The sequence below is a fragment of the Heteronotia binoei genome, chromosome 2 (assembly GCF_032191835.1).
Source record: "Heteronotia binoei isolate CCM8104 ecotype False Entrance Well chromosome 2, APGP_CSIRO_Hbin_v1, whole genome shotgun sequence".
NCBI classification, from domain to species: domain Eukaryota; kingdom Metazoa; phylum Chordata; class Lepidosauria; order Squamata; family Gekkonidae; genus Heteronotia; species Heteronotia binoei.
In genome coordinates this window covers 55,220,754-55,248,382 of record NC_083224.1, presented here as the reverse complement: position 1 = coordinate 55,248,382, position 27,629 = coordinate 55,220,754, and the positions used below count along the sequence as shown (strand labels likewise).

Sequence of the window (27,629 nt, the reverse complement as noted above, 5' to 3'; positions counted from 1 at the left end):
AAAGTGTCTTGGGAAAACTAGTGATTTCAAAAGGCTAGTGAGAAAAGACTTTACCTCAGAGGAACAGCAAAAGCAACTTGACTCAAGCCCTAGTTAATAAGAGTGTAGGAAAGGAAAGGTCCCCTGTGCAAGCACCAGTTGTTTCCGACTCTGGGGTGACGTTGCTTTCACAATGTTTTCATGGCAGACTTTTTATGAGGTGGTTTGCCATTGCCTTCCCCAATCTTTTACATTTCCCCCCCAGCAAGCTGGGTACTCATTTTACCAACCTTGGAAGGATGGAAGACTGAGTCAACCTTGGGCCAGCTACCTGAATCCAGCTTCCGTTGGAATTGAATTCAGGTCGTGAGCAGAGAGTTCAGACCACAGTACTGCAGTACTGCTGCTTTACCACTCTGCGCCATGGGGCCACTAATAAGAGTGTAACTTAGAGTTTAAAGTATGAGGCTTTTAACCTGATTATTGGTGAAGACGCTAGTTCAGTGAAGTCAGTTGAAATGTCTCAGGGAATATCTTAAATAGGCAAATCCAACAAAGCATTGTAAAATATCTAATACATTAGAAACACCTTAGCTGTGGACAGAAATTTATTATTTGATTTAGTTTACATGTTGTATTTTTTCCAATATTTGTTCCATTTTTAAAAAATCTTATATTCTAATAGTGAAGTCAGGATATCTTTGGATACTTAAATCTGATTACCAGAGGTGTGCAAGACAGATCTTTCTACAACCCTGAAAAGGGGGCCCTAGGTTTGAAAAAAAAAATTGAAATCTAAAAACAAAAAACTGGGTAGTTTAAAAAGTCAGAAAATCATTAAAAGAATACCTGTCGCTTTAAGCAATAGATCAACTTAGTGACGGTTGCTGGGCAACCACAGGCTTCAGTTGCTGTGAGTAAAAAGTCAGGAGGAGGGGGCAGGGTCCTTTCTAGCCCTATTTTGGCCTTTGAGAGTGAATATGTTGGGATGCCAGCTCCAAATTGGGAAATTAATGGAGATCTTAGGGTAGAGTCTGAGGATGGCAAGGTCTGAGGAAGGGAGAGGCCTCAGCTGAATATGCCATGGAAGCCATTCTGTAAAAACAGTAATTTCTTCAAGGGGACAGATCTTTTTTGTCTGGAGTCATTATAATACTGGGACATTTCCAGGTCCCACCCTAGGCCTGGAAGCAACCTCTGGGTGACTTGATACCACATGAGTCACATGACACAACTAGGCCAGGCTGCTTGCTGCTGTTCAACAGCAGCTATCCTATGAAAGCCAGCATATTGTAGCAGTTAGAGCTTCAGAATAGCATCTGAGACCTGGGTTTGACTCCTGGTCTTGCTGTGGAAGCTCGCTGTGTGATTTTGGACCAGTCACATACTTTCAGCCTAACCCACCACAACTAGGGTTGCCAATTCCCAGAGGGTGGGGAAGGTGGACTTTATGACTTTATATCCCATGGAAATCCCTCTCCTCCCCAAACCCTGCTGTCCTCAGGCTCCACCCCAAAATGTCCAGATATTTCCCAACCTGGAGCTGGCAGCCCTATACCTCATAGGATTGTTGTGCTGATAAAAAGGAGAGTAGAATAATGTAGGCTGCTTTGGTCCCCACTGTGGAGAAAGACCATAGGTTTCCTAGCCATAGTTTTCCCTTCCTAGCCAGCAGGGAGGGTGGCAATGGAAAACTGAAGACAGAGGGGCAGATAAAGGTAGATTGGCTGCTGGATGGGAAGGAGTTAAGGTTGACAACTCCAAGTTGGGAGAATCCTGGAGATTTGAGGCGTGGAACTTGAGGATGGTGGGATTTGAGGAGGGGAGAGACCACAGACAGGTATAATGCCATAGACTCCAAAGCATCCATTTTCAACAGGACAAATAGTGTTACCAACTGATCTCCAGATGAAATAAATCAGTTCCCTTGGAGAAAATGGCTGCTTTGGGGGGGGGGGTGTGTGTAGAGCCAATAGCATTACACCCTGCTGAGGTTGCTTCCTTCTCTAAACCTCACCTTCTCAAGGATCCAGGACTGGATCTACATATTTTTGAGGGGGGGGGCAAAATTAAAAAATGATGCTCCTTTATGGGCCATTCTATTTTATGGTCCCATATAATACAATGGACTCCATACCCAATTTGGCGCCCCCCTCTGTTGGCGCCCGGGGCAAGCACCCCCCCTCTGCCCCCCCTAGATCCGGCCCTGCAAGGATCCACCCCCAAATCTCCAGGAATTTCCCAACCTGTAGCTGGCAACCCTAAGGCTGAAGTGATCTTTGTAGTTGGGACATCTATTGTGATTCCTGGAGAGCTGCTGCCACTACTTCTGCTGGGAAGGGGGAGGAAGAAGAGGGCAGCTGGGAGAGTGATGGGGCAGAAAGACTGATGGGGTGGGGGCAGAAAGAGAAAGGAAGTGACAGGCACAGTGGAGATTAAAAGTAAGGTGGCAGGAGGGAGAAAGTGATAGAAAAGTAAGGTGAGAAGGGAGGAAGCAAAGGTGAAGGGAATGCCATATCCACTCCCACAAATTTCTTGTGGGTCCCCACTTGTAAACACTTCATTGATCATGTCCTCCTCTACTGCTATAGATCAAGAGAGATCTGAAGGTAGAATCACACTGCCTACTCTGCAGTGAACACATATCCATCCACTTTGAATTATTGGGAGGCATTGTTGTGTGACTCCGCTTAAAATCAGGAATTACAAACTGAAGTCCTGATCATATTATATTCCCACATTATATTCCGTCGAATAAAACAGTAGAAGAACAGTGAATATGATCCCCCTAATGGTTTTCAAGGCCATGATTGTAAGAATCCTTATTTGTGTGTCTTTTTCCAGGTGAAATCAATGGGAGTTACTTCCGAATAGCATGTCTGGGATCAGAATATCTGTCAGGTTTTGTTTTTTAAAGAAAGGAAATGTCATGTAACTATTGGATAAGCATGTATATTTTTCTTGTGAGAAATATATTGCAAATCACCATCAGTGATAGCCAGAAACATAGTTGTAAGTACTGCAGCTCTTATTTACCATAATTAGGAATTAATTCAAAGACTTAAACAAATTACTGAAGATCCTGGTATTTATTGTTTGACATAGTTTCTTTATAATAACTGTCTGTGACAATCTTTTTTGTCCTCTGATCAAGAGTACATGATCTAAGATTAGCTCCTGGTTTTTCTAATAAGAAAAAAAAAAGTTGGCTTGCTTCTCTGCTTTCTTAGTGTGTGTACTTCAAGTAGTTAAAGTAGCTGAATTTATGTCCAGTCTGCTGCAGCTTTACCTCCTTCCTGGAGCCTTTTTCAAAGCAAGCATCCATTTCCCAATGGCTTTCTCTATCACTCTTTTATTGCCAGTGCTTATTTTCTTATCTGTAAGACAAGGCCTTTCTTTCTTTTTTCAGCCATACTTCTGACCATATTCTGGACTCTCCCGGTGTTGTATATGTTGACTAATTGCTACAATAGCCTATCTGCACTAGTTACTTTGTTCAGATATTATTATCTTCAGCTTACATTTCAGAGTTGACTTAGCAGGAACATCCAAACATAGGATACTTGTCCTGTATGGATTGCATATGGATTGTATACCTGGCCACTATAGCCTGGTCTTTCTGTGGCAAGAAACAAAAAACTCTTGTCAATCAGAATTAAAAATGCAGGTGCTAGTTCATTTATGCTATAAGATCAAGCACAACCATCAGCTTTCCATTTTTTCTCTTAAACAATGATCTGCCAAAATTTTATTTCTGTAAACTATTCCCTCAAAACAGATAAGGGTTTTTAAAAAACAACTCTGAGGAATCAAGTCCAGGACACAAGACTAAACAATTTCCTGGTCAAGCCAATTTTAAAGGTAGTTATCTAGCTGCTACATGTGCCTTTTATTTCATCAATACCTCCTTCTTCCTCTTTCACTTCCTGTAGCAATCCATTACTAGATGAAGGCCTCCAACTATGACTCTACAGTTTTCAGGGGAGCCATCATTTAACAGTTAATGTATTAAAATTCTTAATTCCATAAACTGTAGGCATTCATCCCACCCAATTTATTCAGTCTTATTTTAATTAAGAATTCATTTGATCCAGATGGCTGTTCTTTCTTGGAAAATGGCTGGCTGATCACCATTTCAGGGTTACCCCTCTGCCCCCCGGTAAATGCTGAACTAGAATAAGTTTTATTGTGGGATGCCTTCTATTAATCTCTCACTCTCTTTATCAGTTTTGAAAAATTCTATGCCAACTCTCTAGAGAAACCTGCCTGAAGCAGCTTACAAAATAAAACATATTCAAAATATAACTCATAACAGTTAACAATTAAAACCCATAATTAAAAAAAAAACCCATACCCAGTTTAATGTTGTTTATCTGTCTGTCCATCTGGTGAACTTTGTCCAGGAGCTCAGGCTGGCACACATGGTTCTCCTGCCCTCCATCTTATCCTCACAGCATCCTTGTGAGGTAGATTAGACTGAGACAGAACAATTGACCCAAGGTCACCCAAGGAGTCTCATGACAAGCAGAGATATCGGTTTCCCTGTCCTACAGTATAACTACTTTACGATATGTCCTACTGATTTTATACCCAATATATATGTTCCCTACTTAGTTTTTGTTTTAGGATTTTGATCCACTGTTAGGAACATAACAGCCCAGGGACAGTGAACATGTGCAACACAATGGTGGTAGTGGTGAAATTATTTTTTTGCTTAGCTTTTGATCAGGCTCCTCAATCCTTAATGCACAGTGGCTATTATCACAAATAAAAACAGAACAGCTATCCCTAAAGTGGTAAGAAATGGGTAGGGGGAGTTATTGGGAAATAAGGTGCCTTCTTCTGGGGAAGAATACAATCTGGAAAAAGGTTTCTATCAGAAATCTACATGATCTTCCCCATTCCAGCCCAAACAGTGCATTTCTGATTGATCTTACACTGGAAGAAGTGCTCAGCACAGTTAACAAGCCCACATTACATATCACAGGGTTTCCTAGAATCCATTGTTTTGCTAACAGCATTATACAGTGCTTGAAGTGCCTCCAGATCCATCCCCCCTGCTATGTGAGGTTATGTTGGGAGAAAAGAACAGCTACTGTACTAAAAAGCTGTATTGTGTAGGGAGAGAAACAGCTCAGGATCACAGAAGTGGGAGGACCCAATCCTTCTCCAAAGGTAACATTGGACAGCTCTCAGTTCCTTTCTTAGGCTCTTGTGTTGGGAGGCGGTACCTTTTTTGTGCTCAAAAGGAGCCTCTTTGCTGTAGACGTTTTTAGAAGATGAGTTCCAGTATAAATTCATAAGGTTCAGGAGGTTTCAGTCCATTTCTGTGTAGTTATAGTGGGATCAAGTCTGATAATTGCATCCAACTTTAATCGTTTAATGCCTATGTGGAACTGCATAGACCTGTCCCAGTAGAAGTTGCAGCAGGGGCAAGGGAGGGTTCAACATTTGTTCTGAGGTTGACATAGGGAGCAGGGAAAGTATCCTGTCCAGGCTCCTCCGTGATGTGAAGTTGTGCTAGAAAACAGGTGTGTTCACCTGCTAATCTCAAATCCTGGACAGAAGTTTGTTTTCCCTGAGGTTCTTCTCCTGCGAGTAGATATGAACCTTAAATTTGGGCGTGTCAAAGGTCAGGTTAAGGGAAAAAAACGTATGGCATCTTTCTTTAAGTTTAGGGGTGAGAACCTCGTCTCTTGAGGTGTTTTGTTGTAAACAAAATGTGAAATCTGCCTTCTTCCCCCGCCCCCCGGTTTTTTTTTCTTTTTGGAGGGGGGTGTTGCTTGGGGAGTAACTTTGGAACGTGTGGAGGAGGGATTCATAGGGCAAGAGCGAGAGAGCGTGTTCTTTCCTCTGGGGCTGCCACTGGCCAGGCCCTCTCAGCGCGAGTCCGTCTTCTTTTGGGACGGGAGGGGGACAGATCAGGTCCCAGGCGACTACGTGTGTGTGTGTGTGAGAGAGAGAGAGAGCGCGACAGCGACACCCTCCTGCCCTGGGGCAGTGTCGGCGCGCGCCTGGGAGGCTGTGTGACGGGAGGCGAGGCCGCCCAGCCCAGCCCTGCCCAGCCCCGGCAGGTCCCAGGCTCTCTCCCCTCCCCCTTCCTCCCTCTCCCTCCCCCCCGCCTCAGTGCCTGGAACAATAGAGTGCGAGAGGAGCCGGCTCTGGGCTGCGCTCCCTCCCCGCCTCCCGCTCCCCGCCTCCCCTGCCCGTCCCTCCCTCCCTGAGCCAGAGGCAGAGCCGCCGCCGCCGCCGCCGGAGGAGCCGGTTCCATGCCTGCTGGAGCCTCCTCTTGCCGCTGCTGCCGCCTCTTTCTCCTCCTCAGCGCGCACCCCCGGCATGGACGTTAGGTTTTACCCTTCCGCCCCCACCGCCGTTGGTTCTTTGCCCGGGGCTGAGCCCACTTGCTTGGGGCCCCTGGACTATTACCACTGCAACAAGGTAACGAGGGGGGGGGGAGAGGGGGGAGGGCGGACGGAGCGGAGGATGCGCGGCACCCCATTCGCTTTAACCCCCTCCCCTCGCTCCCGGACTGCTGCTCCATAGGGGAGGGGAGGGGGGGAGCTTGCTCGGCGTTGCCTTGCCCTACTTGTCACCGCTCCCGTCTGGGTGCGGGGCAAGGAGTTGACTCGATCGCCCCCCTCGGAGCCGACCCCCTCCCCCGCTCCCGTGGAAGGCTCTGCACGAGCAGTTAGGGGCTCCCTTCTGGCTGGGCAGCAGGCGGGTCGCTCAAGTCGTCCCCAAGTCCCGGGTGCAGCTCGCCTCCCCGCTTTGTGCCCAGGGAGAAAAAGAAGTCGAGCGCGTTCGAACTAACACCCCCAGCAACGAGTCCGAAACTTCTCCTCCTCAAGGGAGCAAAGTGTGGAAAGGAGCAAGGCGAGCGCGGCTGCATCCTGCAGGAGGGAATTTCAAAACTATTGCACTGCTCACGGCACCCGTGCTGCTTGCTGGCGCGGCCAGGGCAATTCTCCTGCCTACCTTGGAAGCAAAGGAGGGGGTGGGATATTTGGGGTGGATGCGGGTGGGCGGGGAGAAGCTTTCTCCGTGGCGTTGTCACAGCAGACCGCGGATTAGACCTCTCAGTTTTGGTAAACATCATTATATAGAAGAAATGTGTGTGTGGAGGGGGAGGGATGTGAACACATTAGTGTGTTTATGCATGTGTGTTTTATGGGGGAGAAGCGGAATTGTATGGACTTAAGAAGAGACTGCTTAGTTTGAAGCGCTCCCCCCCCCCCGTGTGCTTGTTAATGATTTCTGTTCGAAAATGTACAGGCTAGGGGCAGCAGGCTTTAGAGTGAGTATTTTATCATTGTTTGTTTTGTAGTTTTTTGCCTTCTTGGTGAGAAGGAGCTGCTACATAGGATACCCAGTGCAGCCTTCCAGGCAGCATTGCATGATGCAACATGCAGTCTTGTATGTTAAAACTTACTCGTGTGCGTGCCCCCCCCCTCCGGGGGTGTTGTGTGTGTGCATGTTGTTTTGTTTTCTCAAACTCAGGCTTTGGACTGCAGGCTCTTGTCCCTCAATTGTCAACCAACCCTTTCCCCTCCCCACAACACAATTACTTCTGTTAAATACAAAGCCTGCATGGGGGTTATGTATATTTCATAAGATCAACAGCACAGCATGAAAACCTCTCTAACCTAGATTTGTCTGTTTGCTACAGCAAGAAAGTGCACCCTTTTAGCGTGTGTTTGTGTGAGAGAGAAATAGAGGAGGCAAAATGTTTGGGAGTATTTGAGACTACAGCTGCCTTTTAAGATTGTAGTCAACTGAGAGCAGCCAGCAGAAATGGTGCTAATAACGAGGATCATGCATTTTGGGCAACATTTTAATGAAGGAAGAATTTTGTTGAAACTGTAGAATTTGCTGTATTTAATCAGAACTTTTATAGCTAACTGTTTAGTCAGATTCTTAAACTGCAGAGCTTCATCTGCATGGTCTACTGATTTAATTTCTGTGGTTTACAGAGTTTTCTAAAGTAATCTGGTTTTGAAATTTTTAAAGTTCCCTACTTTTAGTAATGTGCACCTTTACACTTTCGCCACTAGTTCAGCTAACACTTACAACTGGTGTGCATAGTGTTTTGTACAAGGAGTTTAAAGCTCTCCAAATTGACTGAGGTGCAGTTTTTGTTCCTAAATGTGAGGTGTATTGAAAGTGCACTGTTTGTTCACAAAACATCTGTTGATCTGAAAAATGAAATTTAAAAAATTGTTATTCTTATGGAAGGAAACATTAACCTTTCATTATTATCAAAGTATCAGTTGCTAATATACTTAGTACCTTGAATGTCTGGGAACAGATATCCACAGCACTTGTATTTGGAAAAAAAGAGGTGAATTCTAAGATCTTGACTGATTTTTTTCAAACAGATGTAAAAATGTTAGAAGTAAATTCACATGATAGCTGTTCATTTTGGAAGGTGGAGTATAGTGATGAATATCCATAGACAGAGTTGAATGCAAGAGGTCTGTGGCAGCTTCATAGTATGATGGAAGGTTATGGTGTGATGTAGGTTTTCAGAAACTTTGTCAATCGTTGGGCCACAGGGAAAACAGTCCTTAGAGAGGATGGACTTCAGTGATTGCACATAATGGAAAGGCAATAGCTGTTGCTGTTAGTCTGAAGTCACTTGCTTGTTAACAAATGCTTTTTACAGTATGCTGTTTGTGGCAATGCTGGGAGTATGAATGACAGAGTACTGTAATAGTTCTTAATAAACCAAATAAACACATGTTGGGTTGAAAAGTCTGGATGAAGTGATGCCGAAAGCATACAAAGTACTGACCACTACCAGCAGGTGCTGCTGTTGCTACTGTTACCAAGATATTACGACAAGAGAAAGAAAAGAAGAGAAAATGTTAAATAAGTCCCTGACAGTCCAAATTTATATATTTTTTCTTTGCTGTCAAATGCTATTTACATAGTTAGAGTGGACGAAATATACTTGTGGGATGAATTCTGGTGCATAAAGATGCAGGATTTCAGTTGCAGTGTCCTGACAGCTGATTTTTCTGGAAACCTTTTCTGCCCTCTACACAGACACTCTCTTTTATACACACCACCCCTCCCCCCTTTTTCTGAGTAGATAGATGAGCACATATTACTGATGGTTCTGTTCCCAAGGACTTCACAGTTTTAGAAACCTAAGGAATAAAGAATTCAGGAAAAAAAGATCATTAGGTAGGGGTAGACTTCAGGATAGCCGAGTTTCCTCTAGTTGGATGTTATGAAAGAAATAAAAGTTTTAAGGGAATTGGAATGGAATGAAGGAACTGGCTTGGGATGTGCTTATGGTTGCTGACTTTCTTAGTAGAGATATTAGAGTAAGCAGTGTTTTTTGTCACAAAAAGCAGAACATTGACTTGAAGGAGTCTGTTGCGGGAAGGCCTGGATGTTGCTTCTCTTCATCCACAGCAGAGAATTCAACAACCTATGCTAGGGATTTCTGAGGTAATTTTTGTAAACTAAGTTTTTAGCCCCAATGGTTGAAGTCCTCATAGACTGGTTCTTTTCTGAGTGGGTAGAAAAAAGTCTCATGGAGGAAAGATTGTGTGCAGTGTCAAGTACTGCGTGTATAAATAGATGAAATGGGGGGCATAGCAGTAGCTCTGCCTGAGCTGTCCCCGAGCCAGTAGATATTTCTAATACAGCCAGTCAGCTTGCTGAAGAAACACTATTTAGCTCAAAGCATCCTGAAATGTTAATGTAATTGTTTTGTGCACTTACTGAATATGATATTGTTATCATGAGATTTCCCATCTCATTTGTGTGCTGCAGCAAGGCACAGTTGCTCTTTACAGCCACTGAAGTACCTGTTATATATCAGCATTTTCCACTTTAAAAGGACAGGGGTGTTTACAAATAGGACTTGTCTAATGGCTACATTGAGTACTTAGCTACATGCAATTTTCTGTGCTCTAGGATACCATCCTGCGTAATTAGTTGAGATGAGCACCTAGTCTGCTATATCAGGAAAGAGTTTAATGCTGGCCTACCTTACAAGGTTCTTGGGAGGGTTACTATGATTTTTTTTTTATATTTATCTTGCAAGTATTTATTATTTATCCTATGTTTCTTTTACAACAAACATATGAAGTTGCCTTATACTGAATCAGAACCCTGGTCTGTCAGAGTCAGTATTGTCTACTTAGACTGGCAGTGGCTTTTTAGGGTCTCAGGCTGAGATCTTTCACATCCTTGTATACCTGATTCTTTTAACTGAAGATGCCAGGGATTGAACCTGGGACCTTCTGCATGTCAAGCAGATGTTCTACTACTGAACCACAGCCCCTGATCCACAGGAGTGGCGTGCTTGGGGTTCCCTGGAGGGTCTCCTGTTCATGTACCGACCATACCCAAACTTGCTTAGCATCAGCAATATTGTTCTTCACTCCTGGAGCTTATTATTTTCTCCTGACATTTTATCCCTGCCCAATTTATGAGGTAGATTGGGCCTTGAAATAATGACTAATCCAAGGTCACTCCAATGGAGTGGTGGTTTGAGACCAGGTTTCCTTACTCTTATTTTGGTATTTCGTCACACCAGCTCCAAGGGAGAAGCACTCTGAACACATATCATGCTCAGTTATTACTGTTGAGAAATACTATCTTCTGTGCAGCCTTGAGAATGTCTGAAGAAGTGATTAGCACACAAAAATGTTTATTAGCCTAGAAGTCCGTACTTCGATGGCCTTAAGGGAGAACCGCCCCCCCCCCCTTCAGTTTGCAAAAGCTTCCCAGACTGATTAGTGGTTGGTGAATCTTATTCACTGGAGACATCAGGCAAATGGCTGTATACAAACCTTATACAATATTATCGTTAGCTTTTTAGCAGAATTTTCTTGTGGCAAAATATGTTCCCTCTTTTTTTTCAGACTTAACACAACAGGGTAGAGAAGGAAATGTCATGAGTAAAGTATCTGTTATTCCCCAGATAATTAATTTTTATATGTAAGGTTTTGATTCATACTTGCTGGTCCAGATATGTTCTTATTTTTTTTATCCATTTGGTTATTTAGGATGGGCTTTTTGATTGGACTTATACTTCGAACTTGATTGGTTTTTTTCATTTCTCTGTTTTTCATTGCACAAACCACATTTGTTTTTTTAACCTTGAAATGTAATACATCAAAACTTGTGATAGCATTGATGGAACTTATTTGTGTCTTGTGGAGAAAATCTGAAAAAAAGGTCTTGAATGTACAGTTCAAAGAGTTAAAAGAGATAAGTTTCAAATAGCCTTTAACACCCTCCCCCCATGTCTTTAAGCAGGTTTGAAGCAAGTGAATAATGCATTATACTTACGGTACATTGTATTTGAAATGCTTTAAGGGCACAGTTTTAAATCCCCTACCCAGGCAAAGATTCTTTTGAGTGGAAGCATCTAGAAGTATCTGTGTATAATTGCGGAATGTAATGCCAGGGAAGAGCAGTAGATGCATTATTGCTTGGACTCTGCTTTTTAATTTCTACAGAAAACTTACAGAAGTTTACAAAGACAGTGTTTTATTAAACAATATGGGGCCAGACTTTTTGGCACTTTCTACACTAGCAATTTGATCCTCTCTTTGTGTGCATTTCAAAGTGACCTTCTACATTACCTGGCATCTTCAGTTCTGTCTTGCTTCACAGTTTCCTCTAGCTTCTGCAGTTGCCTTGGGCAATACCACTTCCACCTTGCTTCTGCCCTGCTGTTCTCAAAACTTGTTTTGGTTTGGACCTTTCTCCAAATCTGGATTTAAGCCTTAATAGTAGAACTTTCCTTTTGGGATTTCAGACTCCTCCCCAAAGCTCCGTCCTTGTCAGTGCTTTGGCAAGAGCACTTCCTAGAAGGGAAGTATTCCTCCCCACCCCCACTCATATATTACAATGATTGTGAGACTGTGTACCCTGTCAGATGCCCCCTTGTGCTTCCTCCAGTCAATGGAGGAAAAGGAGATTTGGTGATGTGAGTACATACTTTGCCAAGCAGAGCTTTTGCCAAAAAGGTGGAGGAAGCAGTGGTGTTCAAAACCCGGCACCACAGTGCCTCCTTCCACAATGAGGTGCTGAAAGGCTATCAGACACCTGTTTCCCTCACTTGCCCCAAAGAGTGCTGCGATCTGTCAAGGCAAGAGTCAAATGAACCAGTTCCTTATTTTCGACCCCAACAACTAGCAGCAGCTCTGCATGAAGCCCACATTAACCAGACACAGGGGAGAAGAATGAACTGGGGGGGGGGGAGGTTGGTAAACAGAATCCACTTAGCTTGAGCTCCATGTCAAAGAGTGTTAATAATAACTTTTACACCCCAGTGGAACTGCGTGCATTCTGAAGTGTCCACTCCCCTCAAAACACCATTATATTGATATTGGTTTGGCAGAAAATCTCTTTTCCCCCTCTCCCAGTCTTCCACTGCCTCATGGAATGTTTTACAAGCAACATTCACAGGCTGAGAGAGAGATATGGAAGGAGGGGGTCTTTTGCTTGCAAGGCAGGAGATCTGATCGTGACAGAGGAGGGGAAGGGGAAAATTTGAATTCTCCCTGCTGGACTGATATTGCGGGGTGGGGGGGGAGAATCTGCTCTCAGGTGCAGAATTCTCAGGGCAGTATTCTAGTTTTGGGAGAAAAAACAACTGCCTATAGCACAGAAGTGAATCGAACAGTGGAAATACAGAAGTAAAAATCCGAAGATAAAACTGTTTTCCTTGGAAAAATGCGAAGCAAATATTATATGTAGAAATTTGGATTATGCGGATCTGTAGCAGGCGGATTGTGTGCTTTCAAAATCTGGATCAAAACTCAGTGTAGAAAGGGCCTTTATTGTTTGTTACTGTTGTAAGTTTAATACTGTATATCCATAGTGTCTAGTAAACAAGATTATGCAGGAAAAAATTAGATAACAGTCAGTGGTGTGGGAGGAGTGTAAAGCTGTTTGTTCCACCAGTATGTTGCACAGTGGTCAAATCCTGCCCCCCTTTTTTTCCTCTTATCTATTACGATAGCAGCATTGCACAACATAAGTGGGTCTCACTGTGGAAATGGGCAGAGCTAGAAGACATCTTGCCTGTGCTGGTTTTGTTTCATGGCACTGTCTACCTGACACTGCTAACACGGTGTCTGCCAAGAAGGATCTTTCTGGGCCAGGGTACAGTGGAACAGTGTTCATGTGTGGATTGAAAATTATCCTCTTTTTGTGAGGAATAATTTTAAAGTTTATGCTGAAAATAATCAAAATGGTTCGATGCAACAATTTTTAATTTAACCCCCCCCCCTTCATATTTTTACTTCTGCATGCATGTTTGTGCCCCCTTGCCTGGAAGTCACGGCGACCTCTGGTGACTCCTGTTGGGGCACGGAGAACATTCAGAGAAGTGGCTTGATAGCCTGCCTTTGCCTCCCGACTCTTGCATTCTTTGGAAGTCTCCCATCCAAATAATGGCCAGAGTTGGCCCTGCTTATCTTCCAAGATCTGATGTGATCAGGCTTGCCTGGGCTATGCAGGTCAGGGCAAATTTTAATTTAACTCTGACTTCCAACCTGAAGTGGCTGGATTTCACCAACTCTGTTATGTAAGTCTGACATTTGGATCGACTGTGTCCAGTATTCTGCTGTTCTTGCCTTCTGGTTTATAGAGGTTTTCCCTAATTAACTCTGGAATCGGTGCTAGTACAATATGCTCTTGCTATGTCTTTTCATATCTTCCATTCATTATGATTTCCCCCTTCAGTTAAGCTATGCACACAAATAGCCAAGTGCAGTAAAAACTAGTCAGAGTTTTTGAGCATGCAGCTGCATGCACAATTGCATTCAGTGTTTCTTGGCAGCTTCCATTTTATGTGGCCTTTTCATTGACCCCTTCAGTAGTGATCCTCAAAGTCCCTATGTAAAGCCTATTCTAACTGGATAAGTGGTTATCTAGTATCCTAGTCCAAGCTTTGGCTAGTTTGCTAGTGTTTATTATATGTTCTTATGACCATTTACCCTGGTTTAAAACATCACACAGTTTTAGCAGTAAGTGGGGGAGATGCATGTTATAGGTATTCACAGCAACATCACACCTTCCTCATCAGTTTCTGCTTTACCTAATCTTTCAATCAGCCAAGTTCCTAATACTTACTATAGTTTCATATTTAAAGCATTTTCTGGCTTGCAGGTGCCCTTCATAGGATCACATCAGCATGCACAAGCAAACATTAGAACAACACACTGTGATGGGAAACTATAATGAACTGGAGAAAACAGCATGGGTGACTAGATGAGCTTTTGCAAGTCCATCAGTTGAAAGACTGGGTAAAAGTTGCCAAGGAATGTTAATACAATTGTACTCATAATTGTATGTTCAAAATAACAACAATGAAGTGCTGTGTTTTAATGCACATGAGTACATGGCTTAGAGAGAGAGAGAGAGAGAGAGATGCTCTTGCCATGTCTCTCTTGGCAACAGAAATCTATGGCAAGAAGTAAATCTATGCATCTCCAACAGCCTTTACAGATTATGTTAACAAGGGTCACCAAATCTGGGGAGGAATTCAGAGGAAAGAATTTTCTAAGTGTTCCTTTGAGCAGTATTTATCCCAAAAGGGGAGATCCTAAGTATGTACTTAATGAATCAGGTTGACTTGTTAAAACATTTGTACATATAGGAATAACAGATATGTGCCCAGCCAATGCTTCAAACACTTCCATTATTTTAAAGCTTCTAAGAATAATTCAAAATGCTGTATTTTCCATTCTCAGTTTTTAAGTGTGTGGGTATAGTCAGAAAGGATTAAGGTGCTGGAGTTCAGATGGATGCTAAATCACACCAATATTTGTTGTTGTATGTTTTCTTTTGTTTTTTGAAAGAATTCATCAGAAATTGGTTTTGACCTATCGATATAAAAGAGGGTCAGTGTAATGAATAAATTTTTATGGAACATTCTGTTTTCTTTTGACGTTTACGTGCACAGTAAATTGCAGTAGTAAACACTGGCCTTTTTTCTCTTGTGTTTTATTGCTTTGGCATGATGGAAGATAACATATTTTATATCCTTTACTATATTTTATTCTTGTGATCCAACTCTTATTCATATATTATACATTTTCATCCATTCATTCCTTGGAAAGAGAAAAAATGGTGCCTAAATTTTTGATTTACGGGCCTCATTTGGTGTGTGATCTTGAATATTGTTATGTTGTGTAAAAAACTTGCCATTAAAAATCTTCACATTCTAGAAAATGTTCAAGTCATTTGATTTGTTATCTCTGCTTCCCACAGCATAGACTTTGATGGTGTGTGCATTCCATATGCATAATAGAAAGTGTTTGAAGCTCTCTTTTGCCGAAGGCTTTATTAAACCAGGGATTCAGAACTAAATAATGAACATCCATTCATTCACAGAAAATGTTGTTCTAGTTTTATGTATGGAGATGGGTCATTGTCATAATTACTGTTGAAATAATAGGGATATTATTCTGTCTGCATAGCTTGCCAGTTGGATCTTTCTGACTGAGCTGACAGAGGTGATCTCAGGTTTAGTGTTGAGGACCCAAGGGTGGTTGTCCAGCTCAGGACTTCATGGCCTCCATGACAACCATGGGAATGTCTCAGGTTGTGATGGATCCACCACATGAAAAAGGACATATGCTAGGCCTTCTTTTCTGTACCAAGTGGCTTGCTAGTGATCTGCTTAGAGGGCTTGAGGTTTGGCCTTTGTTGAGGTCAGGTCACTGAAGGCACAGTTGAGCTTGTAGCATCATACCTGCAGAAGCAATGAACCAGTTCTGATCATCTTCCCTCAGAGGTTAATGGATTCTGTTAGTTTTCAGGTTGCTGTGGGGGATTGAGCAGCTGCTGACTGGGGCTGTAAACAACATCTTTGCTTGATGTCCTCTCCCATGTTCAGGTAGGTAGGGCCTGAGCTCCATGGATTAACAGGAAACTGGAGGATACAAAGCAGATTGGGAAACATCTGGAGTACCACTAAAAGAAGAAGAAGAAGAAGAAGATTTTGGATTTATATCCCACCCTATACTCTGAGTCTCAGAGCGGTCACAATCTCCTCTACCTTCCCCCACAACAAACACCCTATGAGGTAGGTGGGGCTGAGAGTGCTTTCATAGCAGCTGCCCTTTCAAGGACAGCTTCTATGAAAGCTATGGCTGACCCAAGGCCATCTCAGCAGGTGCAAGTGGAGGAGTGGGGAATCAAACCCGGTTCTCCCAGATAAGAGTCCGTGCATTTATCCACTACATCAAACTAGCAGATGATTTGGGATGAATTAGACAGTGTGCACCATATAACCCATTTGAAGGCCTATGAGGTGGCAACGATGGCAGCAAAGGAGGTGTCCCCCCTCATCACCATTGCATCAGCTGGATTGTTTGAAGTGACTCATTGTCCCACCTTAATCCAGCCTTGTCAGTGATGTTAATTTGAAGCCTACCGGTGATGTTTTTCTGAGTTTCTATGCTGATAAAATCTCTTTCTTCTTTTCTGTCTGGTTGAGAGTAGATCTAGTATCTGAAGTGTCAGAAGTAGCTGCTTGTCAGTTTGTTATGGATTGATTCAGATTGGTTTTGGCTGTAGATTTTGGCAGGTTACTTAGGAATGTACTCTTGATCCATGCCTGTTCTGGATTTTAAAATCATACAAGGAAAATGTATTGGAGCTGTTGGTTAAAATTGTTAATGTGTTTCTCACTAAGGGGCTTTTGCTTGACCTTTCAAGAAAGCAGTTATCTTCTTTAAAAACTTCACTGGCTAAGGGTCAGGTGGCAAATTTAGTTCAGTCTCCAGTTTACCATTTCTGGGAAAGGTGATAAGGTATGTGGTGGAGGAGCAGATCCAGGAATTTGTGGATGACACATCTGTCCTTGATTCACTTCAGTCTGACTGTAGGTCTTGGTTTGGAACTGTTTTAGTTGCACTGGACAGGGGATAGTCATTCCTGTTTATACTGTTTGATCTTCCAGAGGCCTTTGATATAGTTGTCTGCTTCATTCTTTTCATTAGTTAGAATACAGAGTTGGTATTAGGGAAGCTGCTCTTGGGGGTTTCAGTCTTTTCTGACTAACTGGATGCAAATAATTTACACTGGAGGAGTGGAATCAACAGGGTGGGAGTTATTCTGTGGAGTGCCACAAGATTCTATTATCTCACCTCTGCTCTTCAACATTTGTACAAGGCCATTGGATGAGATTGTCCAGGGCTTTGGAGTTGGTTGTCATCAATACCCAAAGGATACCCACCTCTGAATTTAATTATCCAAGCCTCCAGATGCATCTAGTCTGGCTCTGAGCCGGTGTTTTGTAGATATAGCCAGATGGCTAAGACAGAGCAAGCTGAAGTTCTATTCCGACAAGATGGGTAATTCTGGAAGGCAGATGATTTAGAGGGATTCAATTTGCTTGCAGTGGATGTATTGGAGTTGGCATTTGTTGAGCAGATTAAGACCTTGGGGATGTTCATGGACCTGATGTCACTGTTTGAAAAGCAGATTGGTGTTTTGGCTAAGAGTGGCATCTGTCACCTGCATCTGGCTCACTAACTTTCACCTGTTTTAGACTCGCTGATCTTTCCAGAGTGTAAGCCATGCTTTTGTAAACTTGTGCTTGGATTACTGGAAAGTACTGTATGGTTGGGCTGCCCTTGAAGACAGTGCAAAAGCTTCAGCTGGTTCAGAATGCTGCAGCTAATTATTGCCAGGGGCTAGTGGTGGAACCATATCTTGTCTGTCTTAAAATAGGTATATTGGCTACCAGTTTGTTTTTTAGTCCAATTCAGCTTGCTGGTTATAACCTGTATGCCACCTGCAGTCCTCTCACTTAAAGTAGCCCACCTGGCATGAGCCAGAGCTTGTACCTTATCCTACTTTGTGGAATGGGCGCCTTGAGGAGGTGTGTGTGTGTGTGCCATCTTTGGGAATGTTTAGGAGGCTCTGCAAGGCTATTTTATTTGCCTGGGTTTAGGGAAGTTATTTGGGGATTTTAGTGCGTTGCTTTTAAATTGTAATTTAAATTGTGATTTGTAAGCCACCTTGAGCCTCAAGAAAAGGTGGATATAAATTTTCTAACTCTATATTTCTATATTTTGAACTCTGTGCTAGATATTGCGGCAAGTTTTCAGGAGTTCTCTTCAAGCTGTGATATTCTGCAGTTGCTAGTATGTTGAGTGAATTATAAAAAGGGAGTTAGTGCTTGAGTACATAGTAAATTAAGAACTTTCTCATTTTATTTATGTTGTTGAGAAACAATTCCAAAAATTAGATATCATGTCTTCAAAACTCTGTGACTCTCAAAGCAGGGAACTTGTATGCACCACATGAAAAAAATATGAGTGGCTGAGGCTAATCTGTGTATTTTAGAGGTGTGCAGGGAAAATAATTTGCATGATTTCAGAAGGTCTTTTGGTCCATAAGTTGCTGAAGACTTTACTGGGCTGTTTAATGCTCTGTGATCTGCTGTGGCTTGGTAAACAGTTGATGATTGCTATTTTAAATGTTTGCTGAATTGGGTGCTTGTGGGTTGTGTGTTTTCCCTCCTCGCTGTGAGGGATGACAATTAGTGAAAATAATTAGTGAAAATAAATATTTTCCTGGCTATAATGGATGACAATTAGTGAAAAATGTTATGTTGCTGCCCTCACATGTAAACAGTTCTGAAGCAGCTGCTGAAGAATCTTGATGTGTAGTCTTGAAAATGGAGACATTATTAGCTTCTCTGTATCCATGAGGACTAGAAGTATGTTTAAGCATAAGAACAAACCCTGGAATTTTCAAGACTTTTAGGCTATATTAGCACTCTAAAATCTGCTTGAGGCCCACTCCTGCAGTAATAGAAAGCTGAACTGTCTGCATTGTTGCTAATAAAGCTATTCCATCAAATACAGCAGATTTTTAAAAGTGTTGCAGGTGAAGGAACTCTTTTGCTTCCTGTGTATAAAAAGAATTCATTTTGGCATGGTTATAAATCAGTATGCATGCATATGGTTCAGGGATTTTTTTTTATTGATGAAGAAGATTCTTCTGACTCATATTGACTGTTTTCATGCAATTTATTTTTATTCAACTTCATGTACTTGTCTTCTGAAGACTTTTCTATGGCGGGATCCAGATCCCATGCCTTTTCTATGCTTCTATTATGTGCCTGTATTAATCTGCATAAGATGTGTGTTCAGACTATTCTTGAGTCTATAGTCAGGTTATTCTAACAGTAGATTTTATTGTGAACTCACTGGGAGGGCTAATGTGCATGGAATGAGTTTTTCCCCCCATTTACCTTTTGTATTCATCTTCTTACAAATAAAGCTCTAAATGTTTTTTTTTACTAGAGTCTGGATTATATCTTTCAGCACAAATGAAGCATATAATTGTGTTTTCCTAACAGCTCTGCATTAAAAAATGTTACTTTGCTGCTAATAGTGTTTTGCTAGAGACTTTTACATCCAGCCATGATCATGCTTTTGTTTTTAGCTGTTTTGGTACAAGATTTTTTCAGAGTTTTTCCTTTGATGTTTTGCATTCCTTAAGTGGGGCAAAGATGGTATTATGATTCCAGGTTTCCTACATGAGAAATACTTGCTGGAAATTTGAGGTTCAGATTCAGGTTTCTTGGATCGCAAGATACAATTTACAATCACTCTTTTGTATACTGGTTTGAACTGCTTAACTTTGAAGGGCATGAAAGATAACTTACGTTGAACAAAGTAGGAGTCCAGTACACCTTTAAGACAACAAAGTTTTATTCAGAATGTAAGCTTTCGTATTCATACTTCTTCAGACAAGGAATGAAGTACAGTGAGCAGAGCGACATATAGCTGGTGAACAGTGACTTAGAATGCAAAATGGTACATCCTAAACTACTGCCCACCAGCTATATAGGTAGCTCTGTTCACTGTACCTCATTCCTTGTCTGAACAAGTTTGCATGCATATGAAAGCTTACTTTTTGAATAAAACTTCGTTGGTCTTAAAGGTGCTACTGGACTCCTACTGTGGTCTTTTGCTTCAGACCAACACGGCTGCCCACCTGGATATAACTTACGTTGTTTAGGGCATAGCTAGTTACTTTACCTGATTTTGCATTGTTCTATAGTGGGTCAACTGGGGTTCCTTAAGGATTTGCAGACACAAGTTTTCTTGTTCCTTTGACTCCCTGTTTCATAGTTGGTAGTTTGTATGTCACATAAGGCCCTCCATATCTGACATCTGTACAGAATCTCTATCATATTCTGTCCCTTCCCCTCTTGTGCTGCCTATGAGGGCTGCTGTTGACAGCCTAATCCTGGATGCCATTTTTAATTTGCAAAATTGTACTGAGTTTTAAAATTTGCCATTATTTATCTGGAGCCAGTTCTTGCTGTTTTATCCCCCACAGCAACCATGTGAGGTAATTTAGGGTGGGAAGGATATATGTGTATGTCCCACAGTCAAGTGCTGATCTTCATGGAAGACAAGGGGTTTTAACCCAGATCTCCACACTTTTAGTCAAGCATTCTAACCACCATACCTACCAGCTCTACAACAGTTATTTCATAACAAAATCAATTTTTTTTATCTTCAGCAATGCAAATTGCAAGAAAAAGAGGAAAAAATAACAACAGAAAAGAACAGAAGGAAAAAAGACGTGAGTGGGTCAAGAGAAACTAGGAGAATGTGGGGGTAGAAGGGAGTTCTCCAACTAGTTGGCATATTGAGTTTCAAAGTTTGCTATTGAAATAGTTCAGGGAATGGTTTCTAGATAGTCACATTTGCAGGTTCACGGATAGATGCAACCTCTAGGTCAGCAGGTCAGAAGGTGAGCCATGCTTTGATTAATGCAGCACTAGATGACCCTTTATCTCTTCCTGCACATTTCTCAGGACAACTGTGTATGTACCCCCCAACAAAGGCAAATTCGTATTGTAGATATATGAGCATAAGAGTGCCTCATCTAATAGAAACTACCCCCCCCATCCCATTTCCTGAGTTAATTTGACTTGGAAAGGGCTTTGTGGTGAGCATGTGCATTTGTGCCACAGAAAACAGATTTACAGGGAGAGTGAAAAATGCAAAGAACTGATGTGGCAACTGTGATGGCTGAATTTTGTCTAGTGTTGGATTGTGGTCCATACAACTTGATATAATCGTTATTTGTAGTGGGAGCAGGGCTTTTATCGGGGAACCTGGTGGAATGGAGTTCCAGAACCTTGTTGTGAAAACAGAATTCTAAAAAAAAAATCAAAAATTCATGAGAGGCACCTGTGTGTTTCTCCTTCATTTCATTGAGAGTTCCAGCACCTCTTTTTCCAGAAAAAAAGCATTGAGTGGGAGGGAAATTTTGCTGAGTTCCCAAGAGGTTTGACTTCTCCAGTCAAGGGCCCTGTTAAGCCTATGACATTGTTGGTTGTTTCCCTTGTAAGTGCTGGCCAGCTGCATATTTAATACACTTTCAACTGGTCATTGTGTCCAGTAAACCAATAGAGCAGATAAACCTCTGAAATCTGATGTTAAAGGCTGTGTCTTGGCAGTTACAGGATTAATTGGAGCACAAACTTTTAAATGACACTTGCGCTGAGGTAACTTTAATGGTGGCTAGATTTCTCCAACAGGCCATGGAAATACGACAGAGAATGGTTCTGGAATGACCACATTTTATTTGTTTTAATTATTTAATTTGGCTAAACTCGACTCATATATATTTTACTCATTTTATGTATTTTAGCTCCCTGAGTACTCTATAATCTAGGATTTTATATTATTTATATTGCTATTTTACGGCTAAATCTGTTTTATGCCAATAAAGGCTTGCTATTTACTATTTACTGATTAATTGGAGCAATATTAAAACTACCTCTTTGCTTCCATCTTAGGTGGCACCCACTGTGGACACCCTTACTTTTATTATTCATTTCTGGAGATGCGAACAGATGGGTGATATTTTGAACTAAATTGGGGAATGACTTCTATGTGATCTGCTGCCTAAATCTTTGTATTACACCCAAAACTAACTGTTCATAAGCACAATATATTTTGCATAGATTGGATAGCCTCTGTAGATATACTTTTTCATAGGTGCTCTGTGATTTCCTGTCTCATCAATACATAGTATATCTTTATGTAAATGCTGAATTAGGTTCTTGTATTGTATTGTGAAGAGAGATTACTTGAAATTGCATATGGCAATACTGTGAATCATTTCTGAGTAGTCTCATCAGAGGAAAATTGGGTGACTTTTAGCCTGAGGTGGTTGTTATCTAGTTTTTACATGATCACAAAAAGTTTGTGTTATATGAGTGTGCTATATATATTTTTCCTTTGTCGTGAAAAATATAATCTTTCTTCATGGTGATTTTCTCTCCTTAAAGATGTAATGGACTTCTATACATATAGGGTGCATCTCTGAGAGTCCTCTTGCCCTCAGTGTCATTCTTTTTATTCAGTTTGGCCACTGTGGAAGTCTAAGAATCAACATTCAAAGGACTTAGGCAGCTGACACAGAGCCTTGAAAGGGAAACTAGGTCATGAGATTTGGCTTCTCTAATGGACCCTCCATCAATCTCACATCTCTGGGTATGTTCCTTAGGCTGATTCACCACACAATTGTAGTGCAAATAGAGTGGTCGCTTTCACAGTGTCTCAGACACTGGCTAAGACTACACAAAGCTGTTGGAGATGTGGAGAGGATGGAACCATTCTGAGCGCTCTCTTTTCTACACCTGACACACTGGAGTCTAATGAAGTGGAATGTTGTATCCATTTGATTATGAGCTCAAGTATCTGATCTTAGGATATGCCCCAGTGCTTCAAGATCTTTCTAAATGTACTGAAGAATGGATCCTTCAGGCAGCAAGCCTAGGTCAGTCTATTCAGAAGCAAGCTCCATTTTATTCATTTATTTATGTGACTTGTTCCTAGGAAAGTGTTCTTAAGACTGCAACTTTAACCACTTGAATAGCCCAATTGCATCTGAAATCTACATATTATCCTACTATAGAGTGGTGGGTGATCTAAATATTGGACCTTGCAGTTCAGAAGAAAATGGTGTATTACAGCCATAGTGTCTCAGACATACTAATTCTTAATAAGGAAGGCTTTCTTTGACTTCGCTTAAAAGGTCAAATCCATTGTTTCACATGGTGTGTGCTGGTTTTATGTATGTCTTGGTTACTATGGGTAGAAAGTATGGCATGGGAGTGCTTTAAGGGCTGTGTAGTAGATTTGAAGAAGTTTAATAATATTATGTGAATCTTAAAGATAATGCCTCAAACACTTGAATGCAGGATGATCACTGACCACTGGTAAAGTTAGTTTATGGTGCTTCAGGATTTGGATTTAATATCTGAGGTATGTGAACAAATATAGTATCTTATCTTAGTTAGTATGGTCCACCTGACTGCTGCTTGCAAGTGTCAGATGGAACTGCTTAAGACTCAGGCTTTTCAGCCTAGATGCTGCTGCACCATAAAGCTGAACTTCACTCCCATCTTTTGGCTTTTCCTGTGACCTTGAGATCTGAGAGTATCAGGTCTACCTTAGTGAGACAGTTCTACCCACGTGAGACTTTTACATGCTTTGCTACAGGAACAAACTGGCTGTTTAGCATCACATGAGTACTCAATTTGATAGTAATTTATTTTAAAATACAAACACACACACATGGTATATATTTTATTATCTAGAACATTCCTTGACATTGTACATTGGAATATATTTATATATAATTAGAAAGCAAAGAATTTGTGGAGTGACGGTTTTGGGACTAAGTCGTTGTGCTTTCATTATGTTCAGGTGAAGAGGGCAGATTTTCTGTACATTAAATAGTTGTAGGAAAGAGGTAATTTGGGGCAGATGCAGCATTTCCCACTCATGCATGACAAGCTGCCCTTGTCCAAATACCCAGCTCCAGCTAGGTGTTGAAGGTAGAGGAGTCCTGTCCTCTTTCTAAGGTGGTCTAAAGCACTTTGGTGCATTTTTACTTTGCTTTTTCACAGCCTGATTGAGTTGTTTTCTATATTTTGAATCCTCCTTATGTTTCAGAAAGATGGGCTATAAATGAAGTTAAATAAATAAACAGCTCAAAGTGGTGTGCATGGGTCTTACTTCCCCATTTTATCTTTATGACAACCCTGTGAAGTGGAAGCAAGCTGTAAGAGTTCTACTGCCACAACATTAACCTGTGAACTTCATGGCAGGGTTCGGACAAGTCCCTGAGATCCTAAGCTGATATGTCCCTGAGATCCTAAGCCGATACCCAAACTACTGCATCATGATGGCTTACATTTTATATGCTGCTCAGTCCTAACCACACACCATTCTAGTTTGCTTTTATTGTAGTGAGTTGTGCCAGAGCTGGATTCATTTGAGTCACAACTGCTGGTAGAAATTGCATGGGTGTTTCTGTTAGTACAGAATTCTTTCATTTTAAAATAGGATTTTTTTAAAAAAAATATTTTAAAGCATGATGTATATTTTTTCATCTCTTGGGAAGAAAACTGATGTTGGGAAAGGCATTTGGCTGATGGGTTCTTTAAGCTTGAATTATTAATTCAACAAGTTTCAAACTCCAATCTCATACCATTCCATCTGGTCAGAATCAGACATGCCCCAGGGCACTTTACTGTACACGGGTTGCACAGTCCAGCTATGCTGTGCAGCGCACAAAAAAAGAAAATAACCTTTCTGTAGCAGCTGCTGTCTTTTCAGGGATGTAAGAAGACTTATTTCTCAGATGTTTTATTTTACATTGCCTTACCTCGCATTGTTTGAATTATTTTCTAAGTGAATGTTCCAGACTTTTTGGGAAAAAATCATTATGTGTGCATTTTTTCCTTAGTTCTTTCAGCTTCTGGATTGTCAGGGAGAGGAGGTGTTGGTTTTAAACCTGGTAGTGCTGCACAAAATGGTCTTCATGTTTTTGGTATTTTTTTATTTTTTTATTTTTTAAAAAAGGTAAAATGAATGAGATGCCCTGGAAGGAAATACAGCAGTTTGCTTATTAATTTAGTTCTTATATCATTTACCATTCTTGGTGAGACTCAAGGTGGTTTACAGGATTATAAAAACAGCACAGTAAGACCTATCTTATAATAAAGTTCATGAGTTGCTTCTTGAATTCCTATTAAAAATTTCTGGTGCATGTGGGGAGAGAGGAAGGGGAATGTGAGTGAAAATTATGTAAATCTCACCTGAAAAACATGTCATATGGGCTCCAATCCAGTTTTAGTCATGACCAACTAACTGTTTAACAGTGTATCTTGAGTTACATTTTTTGTATACATCACAAATCAGATCCAGTGCTATATATATATATATATATATAAAGATGGTTCTCTGCAGATCTTCCTGCTTCTTGTGGGGAAGACTTCTTTTTTGATACCTTTTGATATCTGTTTCCAGAATTTCTGAAATCATCTTGGTATAAGAAGAGCCCAGTGGTCCATCTAGTCCAGCATCCTGTCTTACACAGTGGCCAACCAGTTCCTCTGGAGGGCCAACAGGGCATAGAAGCAGAGGTCTTCCCCCTGATGCTGCGTCCTGGCTCTGAGATTCAGAGGACAAGTGCCTCTGAATGTGCAGGTTCCCTTCAATCACCATGTCTAGTAGCCATTGATAGACTTATCCCTCATGAATCTCATTCCCCTTTAAAGCTATGTATCCCTGTGACCATTGCTGCATCCTCTGGCAGCAAATTTCATATTTTAATCACTCCATGTGAAGTAGTATTTCCTTTTTACTGTCCTGAACCTACTGCCCATCAGTTTCATTGGATGCCTTCAAGTTCTAGTATTTTGGGAGAGGGAGAAAAACTCTCTCCATCCCATGCATAATTTTATAAACCTTAAACCTTTCGTTGTCTTTTCTCTAAACAGAAAAGTCGCAGACTCTTTAGCCTTTTCTCAATCCCCTAATCATCTGTACTTTTTCCAGCTCTGCAATGTCCTATTAGTGATATGGTGACCAGAACCATGCGCAGCATTCCAAATAAGGCTGCACCATTGTAATTCCCATACATTGTAATTCCCATACAGGGGAATCACAGTATTGGCTGTTTTATTCTCAATCCCTTTCCTAATAAACCCTAACATAGAGTTTGCCTTTTTCACTGCTGCAGCACACTAAGTTGACACTTTCATTGAGCTATCCACTACAACCCCAAGATCTTTTCCCCTCTGAATCTCAGCTAGTTCAGATCCCATTAGCCTATACTTAGAGATTTTTTGTCGCAGTGTGCATTCCCTTGCACTTACCAACACTAAACTTCATTTGCCACATTGTTGCCTACTCACCCAGTTTGTGGAGATCCTCTTGGAGCTCTTCACATTCAGCTTTGGGTTTTACATCCTGAATAATTTTGTGTCATCTACAAACTTGGCCGCTACAGTACTCACACCTAAAAAATTAAATAATTGAATACATTAAGTAGGTACCGACCCCAATACTGATCCCACTGATTACTTCTCTCCATTGTGAGAACTGTCCATTGATTCTTACTCTTTTCTTCCTGTCATTTAAGCAGTTTTTAATCCATAAGGGAACCCATCCTCTAATCTCATGACTGCTAAATTTACTCAAGACTCTTCGGTGAGGTACCTTGTTAAAAGTCTTTTGAAAGCCCAGATATATAATGTCTACTGGGTCAACATTGTCTACATCAGGAGTGGCCAAACTGTGGCTCGGGAGCCACATGTGGCTCTTTCACACATATTGTGTGACTCTTGAAGCCCCCCACCCCACCCCATTGACCAACTTGGAGAAGGCAGTTGTCTCTTTAAGCTGGTGGCTTGAGAATGCATTTTAAGTTAAAGTTGTTTTCTTTCCTCCTCTCCTTCCCTCCTCCCCATCTCCCTCCCCATCTCCTTCCTTCCTTCCTTCCTTCCTTCCTTCCTTCCTTCCTTCCTTCCTTCCTTCCTTCCTTCCTTCCTTCCTTCCTTCCTTCCTTCCTTCCTTCCTTCCTTCCTTCCTTCCTTCCTTCCTTCCTTCCTTCCTTGTCTTTCAGCTCTCAAACATCTGATGTTCATGTCTTGTGGCTCTCAAACATCTGATGTTTATTCTGTGTGGCTCTTATGTTAAGCAACTTTGGCTGGCCCTGGTCTACATGCTTGTTCACTTTCTCAGAGAACTTCAAAAGGTTGGTGTGGCAGAGCTTCCCATTGCAGAAGCCGTGCTTATTTTCCCTCAGCAATTCTGTCTTGATTACAGTTTCTGTTAATTTAAGTTAGGCTGACTGGCTTGTGATTTCTTAGTTTCCCCCGATCCCTTTTTAAAAAATTGGTGTAACATTTACTGTTTTTGAGTTTTCTGGTACAGTGGGTGAATTTAGTGACAAGTTATGGTCCTAAATCACATCCCTCCTTCATTGAAATATCTGTGTACTTGAAAATTTATTGTGGTGTGAGTATGCACTGATAATGCTGGTTCTGACTGGGAAAAGGTTATACATATGAATTTGATATGTTTAAAGGTGCCACAAGCCAGACTAACATGGTTTTCACTCAGGAATTTATGTGTTATGTTATTTATTGGTAGACCAATGAAGAAATGTTAAATGACTTTAACCTGGTGCTGAATTTTGTCACTGTTATGCCTGATTTAATAGAGCTTTTCTGTAGCAGAGTGATCTCATAGTGTGTGTATATGTATTTGGGTATCCCATGAAACCTTTTGTATCCCTATTTTCTACAAGGTATGATGCCCAAGATCTCA

At 41.4% G+C, this 27,629-nt stretch overlaps 1 protein-coding gene and 1 non-coding gene across 5 annotated transcripts in view; one reads left to right on the top strand and one right to left on the bottom strand.

The window, feature by feature from the left end:
• The first annotated feature begins 6,152 nt into the window (after positions 1-6,152).
• The window catches only part of TOX2 (TOX high mobility group box family member 2), a 351,639-nt gene continuing 330,162 nt past the window's right edge, over positions 6,153-27,629 (top strand). The window contains exon 1 of one of the 4 annotated variants that reach the window (XM_060231005.1): positions 6,153-6,417. In XM_060231005.1, coding sequence (XP_060086988.1) covers positions 6,316-6,417 — 102 coding nt within the window. In that variant the 5' untranslated portion in view covers positions 6,153-6,315. The remainder of the gene's footprint in view (positions 6,418-27,629) is intronic. The other 3 variants (XM_060231004.1, XM_060231006.1, XM_060231007.1) reach the window with 3 other exon arrangements.
• On the bottom strand, positions 10,205-10,276 carry TRNAV-GAC (transfer RNA valine (anticodon GAC)). Its single transcript has one exon. It is a non-coding gene; the product is annotated as a tRNA-Val (tRNA).